The 23,779-nt window shown below is 53.3% G+C and overlaps 1 protein-coding gene across 1 annotated transcript; it reads right to left on the bottom strand.

Annotated features, from left to right (window-relative positions):
• Positions 1-59: 59 nt before the first annotated feature.
• Positions 60-8,971, bottom strand: SERPINA12 (serpin family A member 12). The gene is made up of 4 exons (XM_016212488.2): positions 8,326-8,971; positions 6,404-6,674; positions 1,928-2,075; positions 60-251 (listed from the first exon to the last, which is right to left on the bottom strand). Exons 1-4 carry the CDS (start codon positions 8,957-8,959, stop codon positions 60-62), a joined length of 1,245 nt encoding a protein of 414 aa, XP_016067974.1. The 5' UTR covers positions 8,960-8,971.
• Between the last annotated feature and the right edge of the window lie 14,808 nt (positions 8,972-23,779).

Genomic DNA, 23,779 nt, shown 5'->3' with positions numbered 1-23,779 from the left:
ATGAAACGGGGTCAGCCCCAGGCCATGACTGGGGGTCTGCAGCAAACTAGAATTTCTCCTTAGGTGCCGGCAGGATTAGCAATCTTTCCCATGAAGAGCATGGTAGGGGTGAGGTTCTCTGTAATCATCAGCAGAAAGGATCTGTTCAGCTTGAAGCTTAAAGGCCTCTCCATGGGCAACGTCTGCATGCCGGACCCCGCAGCCCCCTCCGTGCCCTTCTCATCGATCTTCAGCTTGGCCTTGTGCACCGCCTGTGGGGACCAGAAGCAAGATCAGTGCTCGCCAAGCCACCCGGAGGCCATGGGGGAGCCGAGGACGGTGAGGGGCTCAGAGAGGGACAAGCCTCAACCAAAGTTGCTCAGCACAGCGGTGACAGCCGGTGCCAGCCTTCCCCGGGCTTCTGCTGTCATTTGTCGTCACTAAAGGACACTCAAGGAAATGCAGAGTGAAGAAGAAGTGATGCAGGGGAGCATCGCTATGGGGTGCAGGGTGGGGGCCTGGGGGTTGGAGTGTGGTTTGCTGTCCTTCCTGGGAATTACAGGGAAGCGCCAACGGCTGTAATGGTGGAAAGTGTCTGCGGGACCTTAGCTAGATGGAAGGAAGGTGGTGGCCCTGCCCTGAGGCCTCCAGTCCCCTCCACACCCCTTTTGCCTGCCTGGCAGGTGGCTGGTGGATGGTGAAGAGGGAGCCAGATTCCAGGCGAACTGTGGGAGGTGACCTGGACCCCAGATCCACCCCAGCACCATCAACATCTGTGACTAGGCGATCCATGCTGGGAAATTGATGGGCTTCTGTGAAATGCTGACACATTTCATTCCATTCTACACAATTCCAACCATTTTCCAGCAGGCCGATAGCCATTGTTCAATATAGGATCACAGCCATCGGCACATCTAACTGAGGAAGGACACAAGCCGTTGAGCTCCATAAAGGCTGCAGGAAAGGGGTAGCTGGCCTTGAACGTTTAGGAGATGTCAGTGGCAGGAAAACTTACAGAGAGACAACTCTATGAACTCTTTTTTTTCCTCTTGCAAACTGGAAAATAAATCTGAATCAGTGGTGACCGTCAGCTCAGCTTGGCAACTCGGATTGGCTTGACCTTCACACTCAGCACCAGATGGTCCCCTCCACCCACCAGTCTTTGGCCACGCTGCTCCCCCTCCCCACATCTGATTCTGCTTATTGAAATCTTTCCCCCCTCAGTTCCCTTTTAACCTAAAAGTACTGTTGCTAGATAAAATACTGGATGTCCAGTTAAATTTTATTTTCAAATAAATGATGATTTTTTTTTTTTTTTGGTGTAAGTATATCCCATGCAATATTTGGGACATACTTATACCAAAAAAAAAATTCATCATTTATCTGAAATTTGAATTTACCTGGGTGCCCTGTATTCTATCTGCTAAATCTGGGAACCCTACCCCAAGTGTTCCTCTCTGTTTGCCCCCGACAGGCAGGTGCTCAGTCTACCCCAAGTGTTCCTCTCTGTTTGCCCCCGACAGGCAGGTGCTCAGCCTTGCTGGAGACCACTGGCCGGTTGCTCACTCATCTCTTAATCATGTAGACCATGTTTACGACTTATTCCCAACAGGCCTGTGATGCCTTTGAGTGAGGGTCTGGGTCAGACCTTGGCCCGTTCTAGGCCTGATAAATGTTCAGGACCTTGATCAGTTTTTGTTGCCCTGAATCGACTTCCAAAGCAGCACTGGGAATATGGTTCTTATTTTAAAGACGGAAAGCATGAGGCTTGGGGAGGGTCACGATTCACCCAGGAGCGCATGGCTGGTAGGGGCAGAGCCGGATTTGAACTCGGCCTGGCTGGTGGGTGGGATCCTGGCTTGTCCGGCTGCCGTGATGGTCCTCTGGTCCTGGCTGTGTGAAGGCTCCCTGTGCTGGACGGGGCAATGCCCAGGCCAGGCTGACTTACCTCACCCACTTTCAGGCTTCGATTAGGGACTATCCTGGTGAGATCACCGTGCGCCTCGAAGATTTTGGTGATGCCCAGTTGGGAGAGAGTCTTCTTTAGGTCGTAGGTGCCAGTGATGGAGAACCTGGGCAAGGACACGTCGACAACCCTGGGGAGTGGGAAGAGACAAGGGTGAGCAGCAGGGTTCTACCCTTTCAGGGCAGGCCCAGGAGAAAGAGTGAATGAGACGTTTGTCCTCGTAGCCCTGGAGGGCTCAGGCTTCCTCTTTATCCACAGAATGAGGAGGGCTTCCCAACCCTTCAAAATACCCACTCTCTCTGAACTGCCCCTGCTTCCTGTCAAACCTGCTCCAGCGCCTTAATCCCAGAGATGTTCTCAAGTCCCCTCTGTCTCAGGGCCCCTTCAACTGCAGCCACTGAGGTCTCCCCACTGCAGCTCAGCCATGCCCCAGCCCAGCCGGTTGTGCCAGCAGGCCTGACGCTTGGCAGCAGGGCCCGAGACCTGAAGCCAGGCAGAAGTGGTCATATCCCCTCCGTCACTCAGGAGCTCTGTGGCTTGGAGCTGATCTCACCTCTCTGAGTCATTTGTGGGGAGATGATGATGATAACCATGCACCCACAGGGCAGTGAGAGTGCTCGTGGGGAGGCACGGAGGGTGCTCAGCAGCCAGTGGTTGGCAAGTGTTCGCCCTCTGGCCCTGGACTTAGCAACTTCACATCCTCCGTGGGTGGGACCCGGCCTGATCCTTCTGCCTAGGACCTGTAGTCAGGTGTCCACGAGGACCTGTGGGCCTTCCATTCCTGTCCTTCTGTCCCTGAACCCCATTTCTTCTTGCGTCACCAAGAACCCATTCCCGCCTATGCTTCCTTTCTCGCCTGCACTCCCCCTAAATGGTGACTACTTGACCACTCTCAGGAGCAGAGCACCTGCTATAATAACCCTTATCCGAAAAAACAAAGCAAAACAAATCTCCATTGGACCCTGGCCAGTGTGGCTCAGTTGGTTGAGTGTCATCCTGTACACCGAGGGGTCACTGGTTCAATTCCCAGTCTGGGCATGTGCCCAGGGCCCAGGTTCGGTCCCCATTTGGGGTGTGTTCAGGAGGCAGCCGGTCCATGTTTCTCTCTCACATCGATGTTTCTCTTCTCTCCCTCCCTTTCCCTCTCTCTCTCTCTAAAATCAATAAAAACATATTAAAAACACAAAAACAAAACATCTCTGCTGGCCCTGAGCCACCTCTCCAGCCTCCAGCCCATGTCTTTTCTTTCATTCTTGCAGAAGTTGTACCCACCAGTTATCTCCACTTCTCCCATTATTGCCTCCACCCACTCTAACCAGGGGTTGTTCTCCACGTTCTGCCAAAGTAGCTCTTTCCAGAGCCGCTGCGACATTAGCTTGCTGGACTCCACTGCGAACTCTCAGAGGCCAGCATTAGACAGTTGGTGCGTCTTTCCATCTTGGAGCACTGTGACCCAAGCCCATGCCTTCTCCTTCCTTCACCAGCCGCCCCCTCTCTCACCCTTTATTGCCTCCACCTTGTCGCCTGTGTCATCGCTGATGCTCCAAGCCCCAGACCATGGTCTTCTCTCTTCTATCTTTCTCCCTCCCTGGGGAGCTCATTCATCATCACAGTTTTAAATACCAGAGATAGGCCCAACGACTCCCAAACTTACCTTTCCACTCATCTATTCCTTCAACAAGTATTTATTAAGTGCTTACTGTGTACCAGGTGCCGTTCTAGATGCTTAGGTACATCCGTGAACAGAACAGGCAAAAATCCATGCCCTTGAGCTTGTGCTTCCTCAGGAAGACAGGCAATGAAATCAACAGAACAAAAGCCACACTGGGCAGAGACGCACAGACGGGTAGTCTGCGTATAAGGAGGCAGCACGCGATATGGGAGAATACAGGTCGGCTCATGGGCATCAGGGATGCTGGAGAAAAGCGAAGAATTGAGCAAACTTGCACAGAGACAAAGGAGTTAGGGGAGCTGGGTTTTTTTTTTCTGAGTGAAATGAGGAGCCGCCATAGGGTTCTGAACAGAGGGGTAACATGGTCTTGCTTAGGGGCAGGGCTGGGGAATGTCCGGCCCACGGGCCATTTGGCCTGGCCCTGCCAAGGCAACTGCAGGCTACTCAAAGTTCAATAAATCTAGAAGTTTTTCTCATAGCTAATTTTTAAGTTGATATTTTGTGCGGCCCGCAAATGATGGTATAAGTATCCAAATGGCCCTTGGCAGAAAAAAGGTTCCTCACCCCTGGTTTAAAGGGACCATTTTGTCTGCTCTGTTAAAAATATTCTTCTAATGGCGAAGGGCGGGGACCAGAGGTGATGCCGGGAGACCATTTGCTAGTTAGAGTGGCAGTCGGATGTTGGGAGTCACAGCGCTGGCCAGAAGGATCAGACTCCAGGTATATTTTAAAGTGGGGCTGATGGGGTCCCCTGACAGACCAAACAAGGGGCTGGAAAGACGAGAGTGGTCATGGAGGCCCCCAAGGTTTTTCAGTTGAGCAACTAAAAGGATGGAGTCACCACTGGGGAGACGGAAGCTTTTGGAGGTTCCCTGGGGGGAGATCAGGATGCTCCTTCTGGACACGTGGGACTGAGATCTCAGGCATCCCGGGGAGGTCCTGGCTGAGCAGATGGGCCTGTGGCCTGGAGCCGGGAGAGAGCTGAGACCAGAAACAGAGTAACGTGGCAGCTGCAGTGAACGCTCGGAGCCTGATGCGCGCCGGGGGTGAATATCAGTGGGAGGAAGCTGAGGATGAGGGAGCCTGTGCCCTCAGCTCGGACCTGGGGCATAGAGGGGGGCCAGAAGGGGACTGAGAAGGAGGAGCTGAGAGGAATGAGGAGACGGGGGACACCTCTTAGGAAGGTGGGGGACCCGCTGGGTCAAGTGTGCGGATAGGCTGAGAAAGACGGGCCTGAAACCGACCCGGATCCAGCCCCACGAGGCCCTGGGCCGGGAACCTTGGCGAGCGCCCCGTGGAGACGAGCACAGAGGGCCGGCTGCAGCGGCTTTAGGGGCGGCCGGGAGAGAGCTGTGGACAGTGAAGGGGGGCGACTGCTGCAAGGGGATCGATCGCCTGCAACGGGGCGCAAAACCGGAGCCCTGGGGCAGGGGGCAGGAGGGGAAACTGCAGCCGGCTCTGTGGAGAGCAAGCGCGCCTGCTGGCTTCGGAAAGCAAGGGCTTTCAGGGAGCCGCCCTGAGCAGTGGGGCGCAAGGACGGCTTTAGCTCCTGTCCAGTTGGGGACACGGGAAACATGCCATGCTGCGTGCCAGGTGGCTACTGAGCAGGCGAAGGCGTGGTGGGAACCCAGGACGTTCTTAACAGGAAAATGGACATTTCAAGGCCGCCAGCGATCGCGCGTCCTGCAGGTGGAGCTTTGGTCTGCCTTTGGGGACACGGAGCCTGTCCTCTGGGGAATCTCAGGGCAGGCTGCTAATTACGCGGACAACGCGGGGGCTGCCTACGTGCAGGCCCTAGGCTGACGCCACGCAGAGCCTGAGTTCCCAAGTGTGCTGTGCACACATCTGTTGGCGTCTTTCAGGTGTGTGTCTGCTGGCTCGGTCCCGTCTCCTGGGGAAAACGTGCATTTTCTCTTCAGCTTGTCCTAGGCCTTCTGGTCTGGAGGGGACCGTCCCCCTGCCCTCTCCCACTAAGGACCAGTGGAGTGGTCCAGGCTTGACAACTTGTCCCCCAGACTGCATGAGCTCAGAAGGTAAGAAGGTTGGCCTGTCATGTTCTGATGAAATGCAGCCTCCCCCCCGGGGACCATGGACAAGAGTCCTTCCCTGCAGATGGATATGGCGTTTCCCACGAGGGTGTGGACAGTGCTGCCGCCAGTCATTCTGGGGCCAGAAGTGACGGGGGAGGCCGGGCCTGGCCTCGGTGGGAAGAGCACTGCTGTCCATGACCTCCTGGCTGGGTGGCCAAGCCTCGAGCATGGAGATGCCGGGAGAAGTCCTAGTGGTGGGGGAGGCAGACAGGAGTAGCTAGGAGGGCATCTGGAGGAGGCCCTAAGAGCAGCCTGCACTTGGACTCCACGAGAAGTCGCTTCTGTGCATTGTCGGTATCCTTGGGCCCCTGTGGGGAACGTGGGGTCTGTTACCCCCAGACCTCCTGCAAGGCCTGTGCTGACCTGTAGAAAATGTCACAGGGCCTGTCCCACACTTGGGTAGAGGGGCAAAGGGAGGCGTGTGTACTCTCCTGAAACCAGAAAAATGATGACAGCCCCCCAGAAACATTTGCATGCGGTCAGTGGTGCCATGTGGTGACCTCAGCTCCGGGGGCTGCAGAGGGGCTTGGCCAGGGGACCGTGGAGCAACCACCGTGGGCACCGTGGCTGCAGCCCCGTGGGAAATAGAAATAGCCTGGGGGCAGGGATGGGGCAAGAGCTCAGGAAACCTGGGATGGAAGAAGTGAAGAGAGTAGGAGGAAGGGAGGAAGCCGCACACTCCAGACCCCTCTTTACCTTCGCGTGATTAGCTTTTTCCATCTGTCGAAAGTGGTCAGAGTCAGGGCCTCCTCCACCTGCCTCATTCTGCCCTTATCGGGAAGGACGAAGGTGGCCGTGACGTTGTTGAAGTAGGGCATCTCCAGGACCGTGCAGCCGAGCTGCTCGTCGTAGCCAACCGCATACATGCCCCCGTGGAACATCATGGGCACCTTCACTGGCTTGTTTTCATCCAGAAAGAAGTCTTTCTCTTTGGTTGCTTTTGGATCAAACTCATATCGCCACCTGGCTTAAGATCGAAGAAGAACAAAGTGATGTGAGTGTCCTGAAGGAGAAGTGACTGGATCCAGCTTAGCACTGGTCTCTGTCCACATGCATTCAAGGAAAGGGATACTCTGGGACATCAGGATACATCTCCAGGAATCCCTGTGCTCATGACATACCCCAAGGATTTCTAGTGAGGTGGGCCGGGGCTTGATTACCAGTTCCCAAAGAAGCCAGAGCTGGGGCTGCTGAGCCCAGGGGGGAGCTTCAGGCAGCCCTAAGCCCAGGTACTCCTGAGAGTGAGAAAGTCTGTGGACTGTGTCTCAGCAGAGGGGACTAGATTATACTTAGTGGGGGCTATTTGGACCTGATATGAGTAAAAATGCTCAGCTTTATTCTAAGTCAGCTCTGGAGGAGCTGTTCTCACATGGGACTAAGAAAACTGATGGAACAGTCTGCCCTTGGGAGCCTGCTGAAGAGCAGTGAACTCCCAAAGCAGGGTGTCTGGACCCCTCCTTTTCTATCCTGAGGATTCTTTGATGCTGTTGAGCATAAAGTCAGATCTGGGTCTTTTCGCACTCACTACCTTCAGAGCCCCCACAGTTCAAATTCTAGCTCTACTGTTCTAGACATATAACCTTGAGCAAATGTCTTAACCTCCCTGGGTTTCTGTGTCCCTATCTGCAGAATGGGGATATTGATGGACACCTCATAGGGCCGCTGTGAGACTGGGAAAAGGCAGCACAGCTTAGTGCCTGTGTATAGTAAGTGTTGAGTGAATGCTAGGCATCATCAGCATCATTGGCACCATTGTTCTTGTTGTAATCTAGGGGGTGTGAGAATTAGGGAATTCCCAGATTCTCCTTTCTCCCTCTGCTTTGGGAAGCCTAAGATTTCAGTCTACCATTTTCACTCTTTCCCCCCTCTTTTGCCATCCATCTCCCTGTGGGTTTGGAGAGAACTGAACTTCCATATTCAGAACCATGTTGCTGACAGCCCAGCAGTAACCTTGCCTGGCCTGAGGGCTATTGGCTTCTGATTCTCACCTATGTTGGTGAAACTGTGTAAGCGTGTAGGTGTGTATGGTGGGAGGGATGCTGCTTGGATTTGGGGACATTCTTCCACCTTCTTTTTCAATCTCTCACCCTCAGACTTGGGAATCTACAGGGTTTGATAAGAGACCAAAGCACCCACCAATCACCATCATCAACAACACCGTCACTGTCCTGGGAATCTGCTTGGAATGCTGGGGAGTGCACCGCTCTGGGGCCAAGAAACGTGGGTTTTAGCTCTGACTTTCACTGACTGGCTTCGTAACTGAGTATGTCAATTAATGTCTCTCTGAATTTCACTTTCTTTTTCTAAAAAGTGAGGAAAAGAAAGTCCCTGCAACCCGTATAGCCAGTGTTGTGTTAGGGTAACCAGTGGTAATGAGAATGCACATGTGGAAAATAGCTTAGACTTCATAGAGTTCATTTTGCATACATTTTTGCTTTGAACACCGAGGACTGCCCTGTGAGTTACATAGCAAGGTGCTCATTTTGCAGATAGGAAAAGTGAGTCTTTGAGAGACTTATAAATTCAAGGTCACAGAGCAAGCAAGGGCCAATCCCGGTTTCTAATCCAAGTCTAGTGGTCATGCTATCTTTTCCATGCCAACCTGTCCCAAGCCTTACCTCGAAAGATAATACAGTTAACAAGAAGCATCACAGTGCCAGGATCTATATTCTTGATCAGGTTATCGATTTTCCCCTGGGTTTTCTGACTGACATAGTCATTGATCTGCTTCTGAGCATTTTCTAAGTTCTGGAAGTTGGTGGGCACACTGTTTGCATTGTACAGGTTCTTGGCATCTGCCATAAACTTCTCCTCTGGCCGCAGCCTCTGGTCAATGAACAAGGAGTTCTCGAGGTCCAGCTGGAGGTCCTGGGTCTTCTGGTTCAGACTCTGGATAAGGTAATGGAAACCCTCATGGAGGCCCTTCTCCGACATACCCCTGAAGTTGAGGCCCTGCTTGATCTCGGCCAGCGTGGTGTTCTGGGCACCCAGACACAGCACGGAGAAGGCTGTGGAGATGCTTATGGGGGAAAAGAAGATGTTCTTGCTGGGGCCAGTGGAGGCCAGTTTCCTGTACAGCTTGAAGCCGAAGTCCACGTTCTGCCTCGCTAGCTCCTGGGCTGCCCTCCTTCCCTTCCACTCTTGGGCCAGGCTCACAGCTCCATGATTCTTTGGAGAAACATTGGGCTTCAGAAGACCTTCCACGGTGAGGAGGCCAGCCAGAAGCAGGCCCAGGCCCAGCGGGGGGTTCATTTTCCTTGGAGATTGTCCTGTTGAGTAGTAGACCTGAGGTTAGTGGAAAAAAAGAACAAAAGAGCCCCATTGCCCCTGTCTATCCTCAGGAAAGACCATGGAAGAAGTAATACAGTGATTAGCATGTGCCATGCACAGTGGCTTATAAGTGCTTTGACATCCATATAGCACTTAACCTCTACAATCACCCTGGGGACAAGAAATGATTGTCCTCATTTTATAAATGACAGGCCTGAGTAGAAAACAGCTCTAGTTTTTGTACCTGTCTTGCCCATCTCATGGTAACAGAATCTCAGTTCCTTTGAGGAACTGCTCCCTCCACTCCCTGAGCCTTAGGGATAGAGGACCCATCCCCAGCACAGAAGGGGGCTCTGCCTGGGGCAGGGTAACCTCGGCTCCCTGCTAGTGGCTGCTTTAGGAGCCGGCCCTAAGCCAGTCAGGCCACAGTGAGTTCTGCCCGACTGTTGTCCAGGGAGGGGCACGAGAGGTAGGTGATCCAACGAAGGGGAATTTCAGGCTCTTTGCTGGGATGTTGGGGTACTGCCCTTTTTCGTCCTCTGGATGTCCTTGGCAGGAAGGTGTAGACACCGGGACTTCCACAGCCATTTGCCCAGTGAGGGAAGTGACTCTAGGACAAGTCAATGAGGATGCATCCAAGGGCTTTGCAGAGAAACTGGAGCTGGGGCCACAGATTAAGCCCACCCAGAGCCCACCCTACCTCTAGACTTCCAGTGACTCTAGTGTGAGTTACATGGTCAGTTACTTGAAGCCAAAAGCATACTAGCACAAATATATACATAAATACACACACACACAAATATGTATATATATACATATATATATATATACACATATATTTAAATGTTTTATTGATTTTTAGAAAGAGGGGGAGAGAAAGAGAAAGGGGGAGAGAGAGAGTCATCGATGTGAGAGAGAAACATCAATCGGTTGCCTCCTGCATGCACCCTGACCAGGGAAGGAACCACAATCTGGGTGTGTGACCTGACTGGGAATTGAACCACCAACCTTTCAGTGCATGGGACAGTGTTCAACCAACTGAGCCACACAGGCCAGGGCACAAGTGTACACACACACACACACACACACACACACACACACACACATTTTAACCTGGGACTACCAAGAAGTCAGGAGACCTGGCTCTGATCTTACGCCTTATTGCTGTGTGACACTGTGGAAATGACTTCCCCTCTCTGAGCCTAGGTGATGTCTAAGCACCTTTCACTTCTAATGACACATTTTTCTCAGTAAAAATTAAATAGCTGGTGATGAATGAGGGCTCTAGAGATTGCTTAAAAATAGATTATAGGAAAGAAGATTAGTAAAATCCCCGGGTATGTTTCAGATAAGAAAAGAAAACAGCAAATGGAATGGGTTCAGTCTCCCAGGTTAGTGGACTGGACAGTGGACGAAGTCTGCCTGGATTAATAATGGGAGCTTCTTGTATTCACGTAGATGGCCCCTCTGAGGGCCCCATTTCCTAGTGCCCAGGGGTAGCGTTTAGACACTTCATCAACATGCTCAGAGAACATTCTCACAGCAGGCTTATCAGCCAGGTGCGATGAGAAACCATTGAGCAACCTGCCGGGCAGGACGGTACCAGGACCCGGAGCAGGGGAGGGAAACTGCTGGGAGCTCCATCCCAGAAACATTTTCTGGCGCAGACAGCTCTCACACACGGTTTTACAGTGATGCCCAGCAGTGACCCCTAAAACTCACCGAGTTTCAGGAACAGCAACTGACTATGGGATCAGAAGTCAGGATACTGGCCTTCTTTTGCTCATGTGTCTGTTGGTGGCAGGCACCAAGCCTCTGCCCTTCAGAGCTTTGATGTTGTCACCTTTTAAATGGGGGACAGTAATACTTTGGCTTCCTCCCCACTAGATGCTGCTAATCAGCTCGCAGCCCCCAGCCCTTGGGACACAGTCTACACCCTGCCAGGTCTCAACTTCCCCCACCTCTCTAGGCTGTGTCACAGTGGCCCCCACAGGCCTCCTGCCCAGTTCCCCGAGTGCCCGCCGCCTGGCCTTTCTCCCCACAGACAGCCCACACTAGACCCCTTTCTGGGCCTTTCTATCCGTCATCACGGGCCCTTCCCTGACCTAGACTTGTCAGATGGGTGGGTACCAGTCCCAGCTGCCTGAGTTGGCTCATTTTTGTTTATTCCATCAATTAAAATAGCTGAGTGGCTGGTTGTTTCCCAATAAATCATTAGACTGCCCAAGTTGAGTAACCCCTCCTTTGGTTTTTGTTTTGTGTGTGGGGGGAGGCGGGGACTGTCACTCTAGATAAACTAGGTAAACAAAATAAACGAGAGAGAAGACAAAACAGAAACGGAGCCCTGTGGGCACACGGGGCCAGAGCTTCAGTTCCTCCCTGGCTATCCTGGCCCCAGGTTTCTTCCCTGTTAATCTGGGGAAATGATTTCCACCAGAGGTCTGAGGAGACAACACGCCAGCACAGCACCCGCGGGCACAAAGGAGGCGCTCAGTGCCAAGTGTGTACTTCAGAGGGCCCAGGTCCGGGACAGCGCCCCTGTGACCGTCGCTGTGCTACCTCTCCTCCCTCGATGAAACTGAATGGAAGGAAAAGTTTACGAGGTGTCGGTCCTCACAAGCCAATGAGACTAAAAGTTTAGGGTGCTTTGGGGAGTTCCCATTGCCAGTGAGCCCTAATGAGCCAACGCCAGCCGGCTGGAGCGCCCACTCCTCGATGGGCCCTTTCCTGTCCCGGCTGGACACCGGTGTCTTGCCCCGAGGGACCCCAGGCCCTCAGACCCCAGCTTTCCCCAGTCCTTCCCGCAGTTCCCACGGAGCGTAGAGCATGCTGATAAACCCAGTGCCCCCCTTTGCCTGCGTGACGCTAGGGGTCCTCCTACACACCAGCCCGAGGCCCCGGGCTCCAGGAGACATCGGATCATGCTCCGTGGCCCCCCTATTTTAAGGGGTCGACATTGTTTTAAGAGATCACTCTCGACATATTAGAAGTTACAGCTAAGTGATGGCAAGGCTTACCTGTCTTCCTCTGTTGGAGGTGAGAGAAGACCCATGAAATAAGCCTGATGGCCACGGTGGTGTGCCTGGGCCCCCTCCTTGGAGACAACATGGGACACACCCGCCTCTAAACTGGCCCTGGGGACCTCCACCTCCGTCCTCCTAAGAGATATTTTGAGCCCTCGCTATTTTGTGCCAGGCACTGGGGCTCTGAGCCCTGCCCCGCGAATGGTCCCGCTCAGGCTGCTGACTGACCCGCAGCCCCCGGAGCCCGAGCAGGAGCCCCCTCCTGAGACGCGGTGTCCCCAGCCCCCCCCGGACTCCGCCAGACCCTCAAGCACGTCCAGCTCTTTGCCTGGCTGCTTCCCCTGCCCCAGGACTCCGTCCTGGCCTGAGGGGATATGTGGGTTGGAGAGGTGCAGCGACCGTCAACTTTAAGGCCGCGTGTGCTGCAAGGGGAAACTGAGTCCCGGGGGGGCAAAGGAGCTGTCGGAGGTCGCAGCGAGCACCTGCTAGGGCAGAGCGGGGATCCACCACGCTCGGACGAGTCCGCAAAAGGGCGTGAGACGGGCTGCCTGGCCTCACTTTCTCCACGAAATAAACAGCCATGCAGCCTCTGTCCTCGGAGAGAAAAGCTCACGGCTGAGGCTGAGGTGGCCAGAACCGGGGCGCGGGGCAGGCCTGAGTTGGGGGCCCCCCTTGTCTCCCACTCCCTTACAAAGGAGTCTCCTCTAGAAAAGCACTGGAAGTCAACACCCATGAGAACCAGACACCCACGAACACCACTCTGGGCCTGGCTCTTCGAGGGGGGCTCCCAGGTCCGCACCCTCCACACCCCTCTGCAGAGCGCGCCCCGGGACGGGCTGGGTCCCCTCGTCATCCGGGGCAACCCTCACCCCACACGGACGAGCAGAAGCCCCCGATCCCCCCAAAGGGAAGACGCCATACTCACGGGGCATCCAGGAGCAACCCGCAGAGCCGACGGAGGGGACTGACGGCGCCCGGTCGCTCACACGCCCATGGCCGCCCCGAAAGCGGACGGACGGGCCGGCGCAGCGGCGGAGGCCTGAGCAGCGGCCACGGCACCTCCCTGGGGACTGCGCCTCTGTCCCTGGCGGCGGGCGATACCCTGACCACGCCCGCGGGGCGGCGGCTTCCCTAATGAAGTCCATTCTTTTTTTTATTTTATGCAATGGCTGTATTTCCCAATAATCGCGGGCCTGGAACGGCGCCTTTGTCAGCTCTGCTGCGTTAGCTCACTGGAGACCTTGCGGGGAGGACAACTGAACAGACGAGCAGACAGTCGGACACACAGTTTCTGTTGGGCCAAAGTGTGCGATCCCTCAAGAAAATCACAAATTGTTTTCCGATGGCGTATTTGTCATTCTGGAGTAGTGAGGCCATGGCTGCCCCCCCCCCCCCCCACTTTCTTGTATTTTCCCAGTTGTCTAAAGGAACAGGTGTTACTTTAGAATTCATTTTTAAACAATTAAAAATAAAATGAAATTCTTAGCGTCAGGCGTATCAGAGAGAGGAGTGGTGATGAGGCTGAGAACCTCCCAAACCCACGGGTCCTGGGAGGGGACAGCCACGAGCCCAGCGACCTGCTCTCAGTTCTGCTCTCTCTGACGAACCCCGACGAGCAGAGAAATCATTAGCTACCCCTTCCCGCCGAGCGAGGCTTCATTGCCGCCACTGTGTGACCACAGCGCCAGCAGCTGAGGCTGCTTTCAGCCGGTCACGACTCTCCTCCCCAAAAGCGACAGGGAGCAGGTGGCACAGTGAAAGCTTCTAGGAGACAAAAGACAGTGGCCTGGCTCAGCCACATCCTCCTGCACCCACAGACCAGACCGACCAGGCTGTGGGGACTGGGGCCCCAGGGCTTCCAGAATCAGGAAGAGCCACCGAAAGGTCCAGAGCTGCCACCTTCCCGAGGGAGGCAGGCCCGTCGCCAGAATGCACCTGGCCAGGTGCACCCAATGACTAGGTGCGGGAGAAGCCCCACCGCGGGGCTCTGGTCACTGAGGGTGCCCATGGCCGCGTACCCCTGACAGAGGACAAGCCTGGTGAAAGCCGGCCAGCAGACGCTGACCCAGAATCCAGGTCTGCGCCCCGGTTTGGAAAGAAAAACCCTGCCTGCTAATGACAGGGTGAGGCCCGTGTGAGTCTGAGGGCCACGCCCGCCGCCTGTCTCCGACACACTCAGGGGCAGGGCAAACTCCCATGGGAGACCACAGGAGAGGGTCAGCATCGGGCCGGGAAGGGATGCCCCTGAGGATCGGGGGGCTGCCCTGGGGATGCCTGGGCGCAGATGGCACCCAGAGGCAGGGAGGCCACAGCAGAAGGAAGCCACAGGTGGGCTGGAGGCCAGGCCCGGCCAAGTGCTGGAGAAGAGCCCTTGGAGTCCCAGCTGAGCCAAGGTCGCCTTGCAGTGAGGAGCAGCGGGAGAAGGCTCTGAGAGGACCAGTCCCCTCCCAGCACCCATCGAGGGGCAGGCCTAGACCTGAGGCTGCCCCGACCACCTACCACCTGTAGATGGGAAGACTCGAGGCCCAGGGGTTTGGGCCTGGTGTCCATTGAGGGCTAGGAAGGTGAAGATGATTTTCCAGTCTGGGGACATTACACAGAGCTGCTGGACCAGAGGCAGTGGCTGAGCCTGGGGAGTGGCCTGGGAGCAGCGTGGCCTGCGTAGGAGTGAGATAGGAGCAAGGAGCTTCCAGTTACACCCTTGCTTTTTTGTTCTCCCAGATGGTGGGCCGGTGAGAGATCTAGGAACATTTGATGACCATCCCAAGCCAGGGTCTGGTGGGAGCACAGGAGAGCACAAAGCTACTGCCAAGCTTGCTAAAGGCAGAGGTAGAGATATCTGTGGGAGGTAAGGGCATTCAAGAGGCACCTTATCCCAACTGAAGTGTTTGGGACAGCCTCATAGGTGGGGTACTCTTGACCTGGGTTCTGACGTATGAGTAGGAGTTCTCTAAGTAAAAAGTGAGAGCAAGAGTAGCACAGCAAAGAACCTGCAGCCTGAAGAAAGTGAGTGAACAATCTGATGCCTCTAGAAAATGTGCCTTTGAGCTTCAGGTTTCTATTCTGAAAAATTAAAATAACCTACCTCTAAAGCAATCATCTCAGCCCTGGGAGTTTTAAAAATTTCCATTTCCTGAATACCCCTCCAGAGGTTCTGAGTTTGTCAGTCCAGGATAAAGCCTGGGTCAGGGTGCTTTTAGGAACCTCTCCTGAGGATTAGGATGAGCATCCAGGGTGGAGAATATCTGCTCTCAAGCAGGTAATTTCCACCTGGTGATTGTGGAAAGGATCTGGGACATCTCTGAAAACAGTGAGCTTCCTTACACCACCAGCTATCTAGAATTTCCATAAAGCCATAGCAATTAAGACAGTGAGGTATTAGCACAGAAATGGATAAACTGATCAATGGAACAGACTGGAGAATCCGGGACAATCCCACCCAAGAAGAGCCACCTGACATGTAGCAAAGCCACTGCAGTTCAGCAGGGAAAGGTGATCCTTGCCACAGATGTGCTGGCAACACTGGGATCCATACAGGGGGAACCTTAACCCCATCTCACTCCACACACAAAAGTTAATTTAAGAAACCATAGCCCAGCCGGGCGTGGCTCGGCGGTTGAGCTTCGACCTAGGATCCAGGCGATCAGGGTTCGATTCCTGGTCAGGGCACATGCCCGGGTTGCGGGCTGCAGCCGATCAATGACTCTCTCATCATTGATGTTTCTATCTCTCTCTCTCCCTCTCCTTTCCTCTCTCTGAAGTCAATAAAAATATATTTTAAAAAAAAGAAACCATAGACCCAAATGTGGAAGGTGTTAGAATGGACCATGTGCAACTGCTGATATTCAATGACTTTTCTGCATTAAAACCCACAATTATCAAAACCATAAAGCTTCTAGAAGAAAATACAGTAGAATATCTCCATGACCCTGAGACAGGCAAAGACTTCTTAAACAGCACGCAGGAAGCACTAACCATAAAAAAATGAGAAATCGAGCTTCATTAAGAACTTCTGTTCATCAGAAGACCCCTGAGAGAACACAAAGACAAGTCACAGACTGAGAGATGGCACTCGTAAGACATGTGTCTAATAAAGGACTGATTTCTGATTTGTAAAATTTCTACAAATCAATAGGGAAAAGAAACACCTTAAAAACTAAGCAAAGACTTGAACAAGCGAAGGGATCCGCATGGCCAGTTAGCACCTGGAAAGGCGCCCAGCATCCTCGGTCAGCAGGAACGTACAACTGAAACCACAGCGACCAACCACTACACACGCACCAGACAGCTAAACTTATTCATTCATTTTAAAATCTATTTTTAGTTATAGATGACATACAATATTATATTAGCTTCCGGTGTACAATGGAGTGGTTCAACATTTATATCCCTTATGAGGTGACCACCGTGGTAAGTCGAGGGGTCCTCTCCCATCGCACATCGTTAGTATGGCATGTTGATTTTAGCTCATTGCATCCTCATGGGTTATTTTATAACTGGAAGTTTGTACTTCTTAACCCCCTTCCCCTTTTCTGTCCATCTCCTCACCCTCTCCCCTCTGGGGCAACTATCAGTGTGTTCTCTGTATCTATGAGTTTGTTTCTGTTTCATTCTGTTCATTCATTTTGATTTTTTAGTCCAGATTTAAGTGAAATCGTATGGTATTTGTCTTTCTCTGTCTGACTTTTTTCACTTAGCATAATACCCTCTAGGTCCGCCTGTGTTGTCACAGATGGCAAGGCCTCATTCTTTTCATGGCTGAGTAATATTCCACTGTGTTTACGTATCACATCTTCTTTACCCAGTCTTCCATAGCTGGCCGCTTCCATATCTAGGTCGCTTCCATCGTTTGGCTCTTGTAAACAAGGCTGCAATGGACATGAGGGTGAATTATTGTTTCTGTTGTCTTTGGATAAATACCCAGAGGAGGAGTTGCTGGGTTGAATGGTGGCCCTATTTTTAATCTTTTGAGGCACCTCCACACTGTTTTCCACAGTGGCTGTGCTGATTTGCATTCCCACCAACAGGGCACAAGGGCTCCCTTTTCTCCACACCCTCGCCGACATCTGCTGTTTGTTGTCTTTCTGATAATAGCCATTCTCGTAGGTGGGAGGTGGTATCTCACTGTGGTTTTGATTTTCCTTTCCATGATGACAGAGTAGCTATAATTAAAAAGGGCTGACAATTCCAAGGTGTGGAACAAGTGAAACTCTCTTACACGGCTGATGGGTGTGCAAGCTGGCACACACACCGTGGAAAATTCCTGGCAGGATCCAATAAAGCTAAACCTATGACCTATTCATTGCCTCCCCGAGTATAGACCCAGAGATGAGTGCCGGTGGGTTCACAAAAGACAGGTACTGGGACATCCATAACAACTTTATGTGATAACCCAAAGTGGAAATGACCCAAATGTTCAGTGAACAGTAGAATGAAAAAAAAAAAAAAAGATTTCAGCCACCACCCTGGGTCGTGATTTCATTTCCACGGTGATCCCGCAACTCTGTGTTTCAGAGGCTCCCCAATTAGTGCTCATGACAGGCAGCCACGGGAGCCAATGACCAACAGTGTGAAACGCCATGGAGTCCAAATCACATTAGAACAAATTGAACTGGACCTCCAAGCAATAAGGTAAAGGTCGAATTGATAAAAATGCAACTTCATCCAGTAAATTGGCTCCAATTAGAGCATCATAAATGATTTTCAAAGAAAACGAACATTTTTAAAGCCCTCTTCCTCAAGATCCTAGAGTACCCCAAAGAGGTTTCAGTACAAAATGTTGAAAGGCTTTCCATACAAAAATCTAAGCAAGTAAGAAAAAAAATGAGAGGAATGGAAATATGTCATAAAAAATGGAGAAAGCATTCTGTAAATAACAAAAAATCATTGCATCCAAGCTGGACTTTCAAAACAATGGAGAAAAGGTAAACAATTCTATAAATGTTATCAGAAACCAAAAAAAGTCATTGGAAAATGAAATTTTAAATACTTAAATTTTTAAAAAATTAAAAAATATTGGGGGAGCACCTTTCATAATATTAGAGTAGGAAAGAACTTTATAAGCAGGACACATGCAAAAGCCAGAATAAAATATGTAATAATGAGTAAAGAGATGGGTATCTTGTGATATAATGTATTAAAATTCAGCACACACAAAGTGAGGACCAGCTGCAAACTGAACCGTGTGTGCTCGGTGGGGGGCTGACGGTAACCACGAGAACCCCTCGGCATCTGGGATGACCACAGAGCCTCCTACTGGGCGGGGGGAGAAGTGGGAACAGGCCTTGAGGCCTCTGTGCCTCCCCTCCTCGCATCTTCTCTTTTTTTTTTTTTTTTTAAACATATCTTTATTGATTTCAGAGAAAGGAAAGGAGGGGGAGAGAGAGATAGAAACATCAATGACGAGAGAGCCATTGATCGGGGGAGAGAGAGATAGAAACATCAATGACGAGAGAGTCATTGATCGGCTGCAGCCCGCAACCCGGGCATGTGCCCTGACCGGGAATCGAACACCAATTGCCTGGATCCTAGGTCAATACTCAACCGCTGAGCCACGCCTGGCCGGGCTCCTCGCATTCTCTTGGTCTTACTCTCTTCTTCATCGTCACCTCTGCAGAACAAAACACTTCCATGCCCGTTATTTCCAGTACATTTACTGATAGATATTACGTACTTTTCACATCAACTTTGTAAACTGGGTACTGTTAGACCCATTTTACATATAAGAAAACTGAGGCTTCTATAGCCAGATAACTAGCTGGCCCAGGAATGAAAAATCAGGCCATCTGGTTCCTAACCCTGTTCTATGGACAGCTCTGGAAGACCATAAGTGGAATCAGTGGCCACAGTATTTGGCCAGCCAGCAGTGGCCTCTGGAGCCCTGCCCAACTGGGGCTCCAGCCCCTACCACCAGCCATGGGGAAGGAGGCAGAATGTTTATCTCAGTGGCCGCCTAGGCCCTTGGTTCTCTCCCCTGAGGCACACTCTCCTTGGACTGGCCCTCCCGTCCCCTCCTTCCCCCTTGGTGAGCCGTCTTCGGCCTTCCCCAGGTCTTGCTGCTCCCAGCCTGCCGGCCCCCTTTCTGTCCTGGTCCTCCTCCAGCCTCCAGCTTTCAAGTATGGTCCCCGAGACTCCCCAGCCTCCCCAGCCTCATTTACAAATTTCGTGGGCTTCCCCCCAGAACCTGCCAGGCCAGCCTCAGCCTCTGCCCTTTCCCTGGGTCAGGTGGCCAGTCGCCCCGCTGGGCTCTGCTCCCAGAGAGCAGCGTGTCTGGGATTCCCCCCCCCCCAAAGGCTCAGGCCTGCATTTCCTCCCCCACCCCAGGCGGCACCCAGCCCTGCGCTAGGCTCACCCGCCCGCTTAGCTCGCTAGGACCTGAAGGCTCGGCTCCAAGTCAGGCTCAGAGGGAAAGGCGAGGGCCTGCTGCCCAGAATCAGAGCGACAGGCTGACCCCGGTCCCGGCCCCTCAGCCCCGATGTCTGTAATGCTTTGACTAGACTCCTCCACCAGATTCCTTCCCAGGGGAGGAGGGGAGTGGGCGCTGGTGCCCTGGCCCCGCTGTAGAATTCCAGCCGCGAGACTCGGGCGTGTGCACGGCCTGCCCCACCGCCTAGGTGCGGGCTGGGAGCGGGCACCCCCGGCCCTCCCGGAGCTCTGGGAGGCCTGGAACACAACGGCCTGGGCCTGGGTGCAGGTGTCCAGACATGGGTGACCCATAATGCACCAGTGACTAGGGCAGCCAGCTCTCGCCCTGGCTCTCGGTTTACCTGCCTGTTCAGTGGAGGTCCGGATGCACTGGACCTATGACTGCCTGGGAGGGCCCAGCTCTTAGAAGCCATGCTGTGAATCAGTTCCACTTAAAATAATGCCGACCCAAGTGTGTGCCGATGCCGTTCCAGCCAGAGCTAGAGGCTGGCGCAGCAGCAGAAGAACGGAAGACTTAGGAGCAGGATGCACCAGAAAAATCATTATGGGAGGACAAGTGCGAACTGAAAAAAAATTCCCCATTTTAATGCTTTACTGTATCGGGGAGAAGCCCACCCATTTGATTTCAGCAGTGCACGTGCACTCACACACACACACACACACACACACACACACACACACACACACTCGTGCACATTAATTCTTACAAGCGAGGGGAGGACTGTTGTGATCCCACTATACAGGTTAGGAAACTGAGGTTCAAGATGGTGGATAGGATGTTGAGTATCACCTGGTTATTAAGTAGATGTATAGCCTTAAAAGAGTATCTTACTACAAAGGGAAAAAGAGGAATGTAGACACTGCTCGTGGCGTAAACGGGAGAAACGGAGGGAAACTGGATCGCCTCTAGAGCTCCACAGAAAGCCACTGCTGCTGAGCGGCCTGCGCCGGCTTCCAGGCGGCTCGGCTGGTTCCCCTGGTTGGTCTGGTTCACGCAGCCCAGCGGGGAGTAGGAGGCGGCCCCACCTTCCATTCCTGAGCCATTCCTGTGTCCTCACCTTCCTCCTTGTCCTCTGTCCTGCTTCCTTCCACGGTGGCCCCCTGTCTGTCACTGGCTGGCAGAGTTGGGATAGAAACACAGATGGCAGGGAGCCAGGTGCCCAGCAAGGAGAAATGACCCCAGTCCTCCGCCCCAAACTCACCGACCAGGAGAGGGATGGACACTGGAGCCAGTTCTGTGACAGAGGCCTGACCAAAGCCTTGGGAACTCCCAGTGGAGAGATGCTGCTTAGCCACCCAGGAGAGCGAGGAAGGCTTCCTGGAGTGGGTGATGTCTGTCTTTCTACAGTGAAGTCTGAGGCTTTTCAGCTTCATTCCAGAGGCCCCAGCACAGTTGCGGCTGGAGAAAGTGTGGCCCTGACAAAGCCACAGGAAGCCGTGGGACATGCCCAGGTGAAGGCTGGCCCTGGGAAGTCCTCCTCCAGGGTGCCCCGCAGCCGGCCAGGTAGGACATGCACCGCAGGCCCGTGGCTGATTTCCATCCACTTCTACTGAGCCTCAGGGAGCCCCTCTGCACGATGCAATAGTACAGCTCCTACCTGCCTGTTGTCTGCAAGGCTATATCCTGGCTTCCACCACCTGGTTTCTGACACCACACAGACCTCTTACAGAGGATGCTCTCTACCATCCAAGGCAAAATGAAGGACAAGTACTTTTGGAGAGAGAATGTAGTGATTGAAACTTATACTAACATGTAAATGACTGATATCAGATACCTTTAATGGGGGCAAGGGAAGAAACAGTAGAGACCCAGGAATCTGAAGCAAAAATGAAAGACCTCAGAGTGGGGAAGGGTTACAAAGCCGGGAAACAGAGGGGTGGGGACCAGACGATTCGACCTGGAGACAGCAAATCTGGGTTCAGGCTCCCCATCGGCCACATCCCAGCTGCAAACCCTCCTCAAGTTACTTCATCTCTTAATTTCCTCACCCATCAAACTGGGGAAATGCTTGAGAAACCCACTGGGAGGACCCATGAAACGCGTGGCTGGAGGAGGTTCCACGGGAGCCACGCCCGCCCATGCACAGGATGTCCCATAACTTTGTTATTTTGCTGGGGTCCCTTAGGGCCAGACCAGTAGCTTTCATGTTCTTCCTTTTGGGGATGATTTTTAAAAAATTACTACGCAATCGGTTTGAAATCTGTGTGGTGTGAGCGTTAAACTTAAGTACCACACAACCGCCAGGGTCCTCGGGTCAGGCTTCGGAAACCAGAGTAACGTGGCCAGTGGGGACTTCATCGGCCCCTCTGTGTGGCTTCCCAAGACCAGAAATGATTTCCCTCCTCAAACTACCAGCCCCGTTGTTCTGGGGGCTCCTTGGGAGACTCACAGCCTGAGAAGGGGTGTAGGTCTGAGGAGCACCGGCCTCCTGCCTCATGCCACTTCAAACCCCACCATGGCTCCACTTGTTCACCTGGAAAATGGGCGCAATCGTGCCTACCTCTCATTGTTGACAGGCTAAGAGATTACGCAGGCAAAGCCCTGGCACTGCACCGGCACAGAGCACTTCATGCGAGCTGCTCTAATTGTTTTACGATTGCCATTATCATAATTGTTTATCACTTTGTTATTTTGTGATGACACTGGTAATGGAGATGGAGCCACAGAAGGCAGAGCATTTTCACAGACGGCAGGTATGTCTCCATCACCCTGCCACACCCACCCACCTCCCAATCACAGCTGTCTCCGCCTGGCACGCTCTGGTGGCCTTGGACGTGCTAGGCTGGGCAGGAGCCATGTGTCAGAGGTGTGTGGGCAGAGCCGGATGCCAGAGGCGCCAGGCAGGCACTCTTGGCCAGCTGCAGGTGTCTGTGACTCACCTGCCAGCTATGGCTGGCGGCGGTGGGAGAGCAATGTTCAGGCCTCAGCGCTGGGTGGGGCCTTGGATGTGGCTGCGAAGGTTGATCTGGGCCACGGCTGGGAACATGAGGGCTGGCTGGTGTGAGATGTGATTTGTGTCTGTGTGGGTGTCCAGGGAGGGGGCCAGCAGGCGGGCGGCCCAGATGTTCTCGGGGCCAGCGGGTCTGAGCCCAGGACCTTGATCTGGGCCAATGCAGGTATCTAGGAGGCCCGAGGGAAGCGAAAGGCCAAGGGGCTTCTGAGGTGGTGGCAGTTGGTGGCTAGAGACAGGCCAAGGACCTGATGAGGAAGGAAACTCGACCTTATGTAGTCCCACATTTCCCAGGGCGTGTGCGCGCGTGTGTGTGTGTGTGTGAGTCCCTCACTCTGCTGTGGGCGTCGGAGCATGGGACCATGTCTAATGCACTTGGCACCCTGGGAAGTACCTGTCGCGGCAGGAAGCACACAGGGGACCCCAGGTGTGCTTGGCAGGCTCACGCCTTATTACTCACCTGCTGCCTCCTCAAAGCCAACAGCGAGCTTTCACTGGCTCCTCTCCTGCCCGAGGACATCGCCCAGCTTTCTGGTCAAATCCTTCTTTAGCCTTCACTCACCCCATTCATTCGCAAACATGCATTTGGCACCAACTGTGTACTGGGCATTGGGACCACCATTGGGCATGGCAGACATGAGCATATCCCTGTGCAGCTGACCCTGGAGCAGGGAGAGACACTGACCGTCACTGTCCCCACATGAGCCACATCCCTGTGCAGCTGACCCTGGAGCAGGGAGAGACACTGACCGTCACTGTCCCCACATGAGCCACATCCCTGTGCAGCTGACCCTGGAGCAGGGGGACACACTGACCGTCACTGTCCCCACATGAGCCACATCCCTGTGCATCTGACCCTGGAGCAGGGGGAGACACTGACCATCGCTGTCCCCACATGAGCCACATCCCTGTGCATCTGACCCTGGAGCAGGGGGAGACACTCACCATCGCTGACACCGCACTTCCACATGTCTAGCTGCCCACTTACCTGTGTGTTTAGTCGATGGTTGTCTTTTTCTACATACTGGGTTGATTTTGCCCCTGCCTCCCCACGACCCCAATTTTAGAAGCTTTCCTGGGGTTGAGTGGAGAATTTTTTTTTTCCTCCCCTGAGGATATTTTTCCCATTGCTTTTCAGAGAGAGTGGAAGGGGGAGAGAGAGAGAAACATTGATCTGAGAGTGTTGGACACATGGATTGGTTGCCTCCTGCACACGCCCCGACAGGGACTGGGGATGGAGCCTGCAACCGAGGTGCGCACCCTTGGCTGGAATTGAACTCGGGACCCTTCAGTCCACGGGCTGATGCTCTAACCACTTAAAAAACCGGCCAGGGCAAGTGGAGAATTTTTATAGGTGGCACATTGACATGGCTTTGAACAACGGCATTAGATAACAACAGAAC

The sequence above is a fragment of the Miniopterus natalensis genome, chromosome 1 (genome assembly GCF_054644295.1).
Source record: "Miniopterus natalensis isolate mMinNat1 chromosome 1, mMinNat1.hap1, whole genome shotgun sequence".
NCBI lineage: Eukaryota > Metazoa > Chordata > Mammalia > Chiroptera > Miniopteridae > Miniopterus > Miniopterus natalensis.
This window is presented reverse-complemented; position numbering and strand designations above follow the sequence as displayed.

Bases quoted from the DNA above. Each gene is read 5' to 3' on its own strand.
- SERPINA12 (XM_016212488.2), bottom strand. From the start codon at position 8,959: ATGAACCCCCCGCTGGGCCTGGGCCTGCTTCTGGCTGGCCTCCTCACC. The intron at 6,675-8,325 runs GTAAGGCTTGGG...TTCGATCTTAAG, and splicing joins TAACTGTATTATCTTTCGAG to CCAGGTGGCGATATGAGTTT. The intron at 252-1,927 runs GTAAGTCAGCCT...TGGTCCCCACAG, and splicing joins GAAGCCTGAAAGTGGGTGAG to GCGGTGCACAAGGCCAAGCT.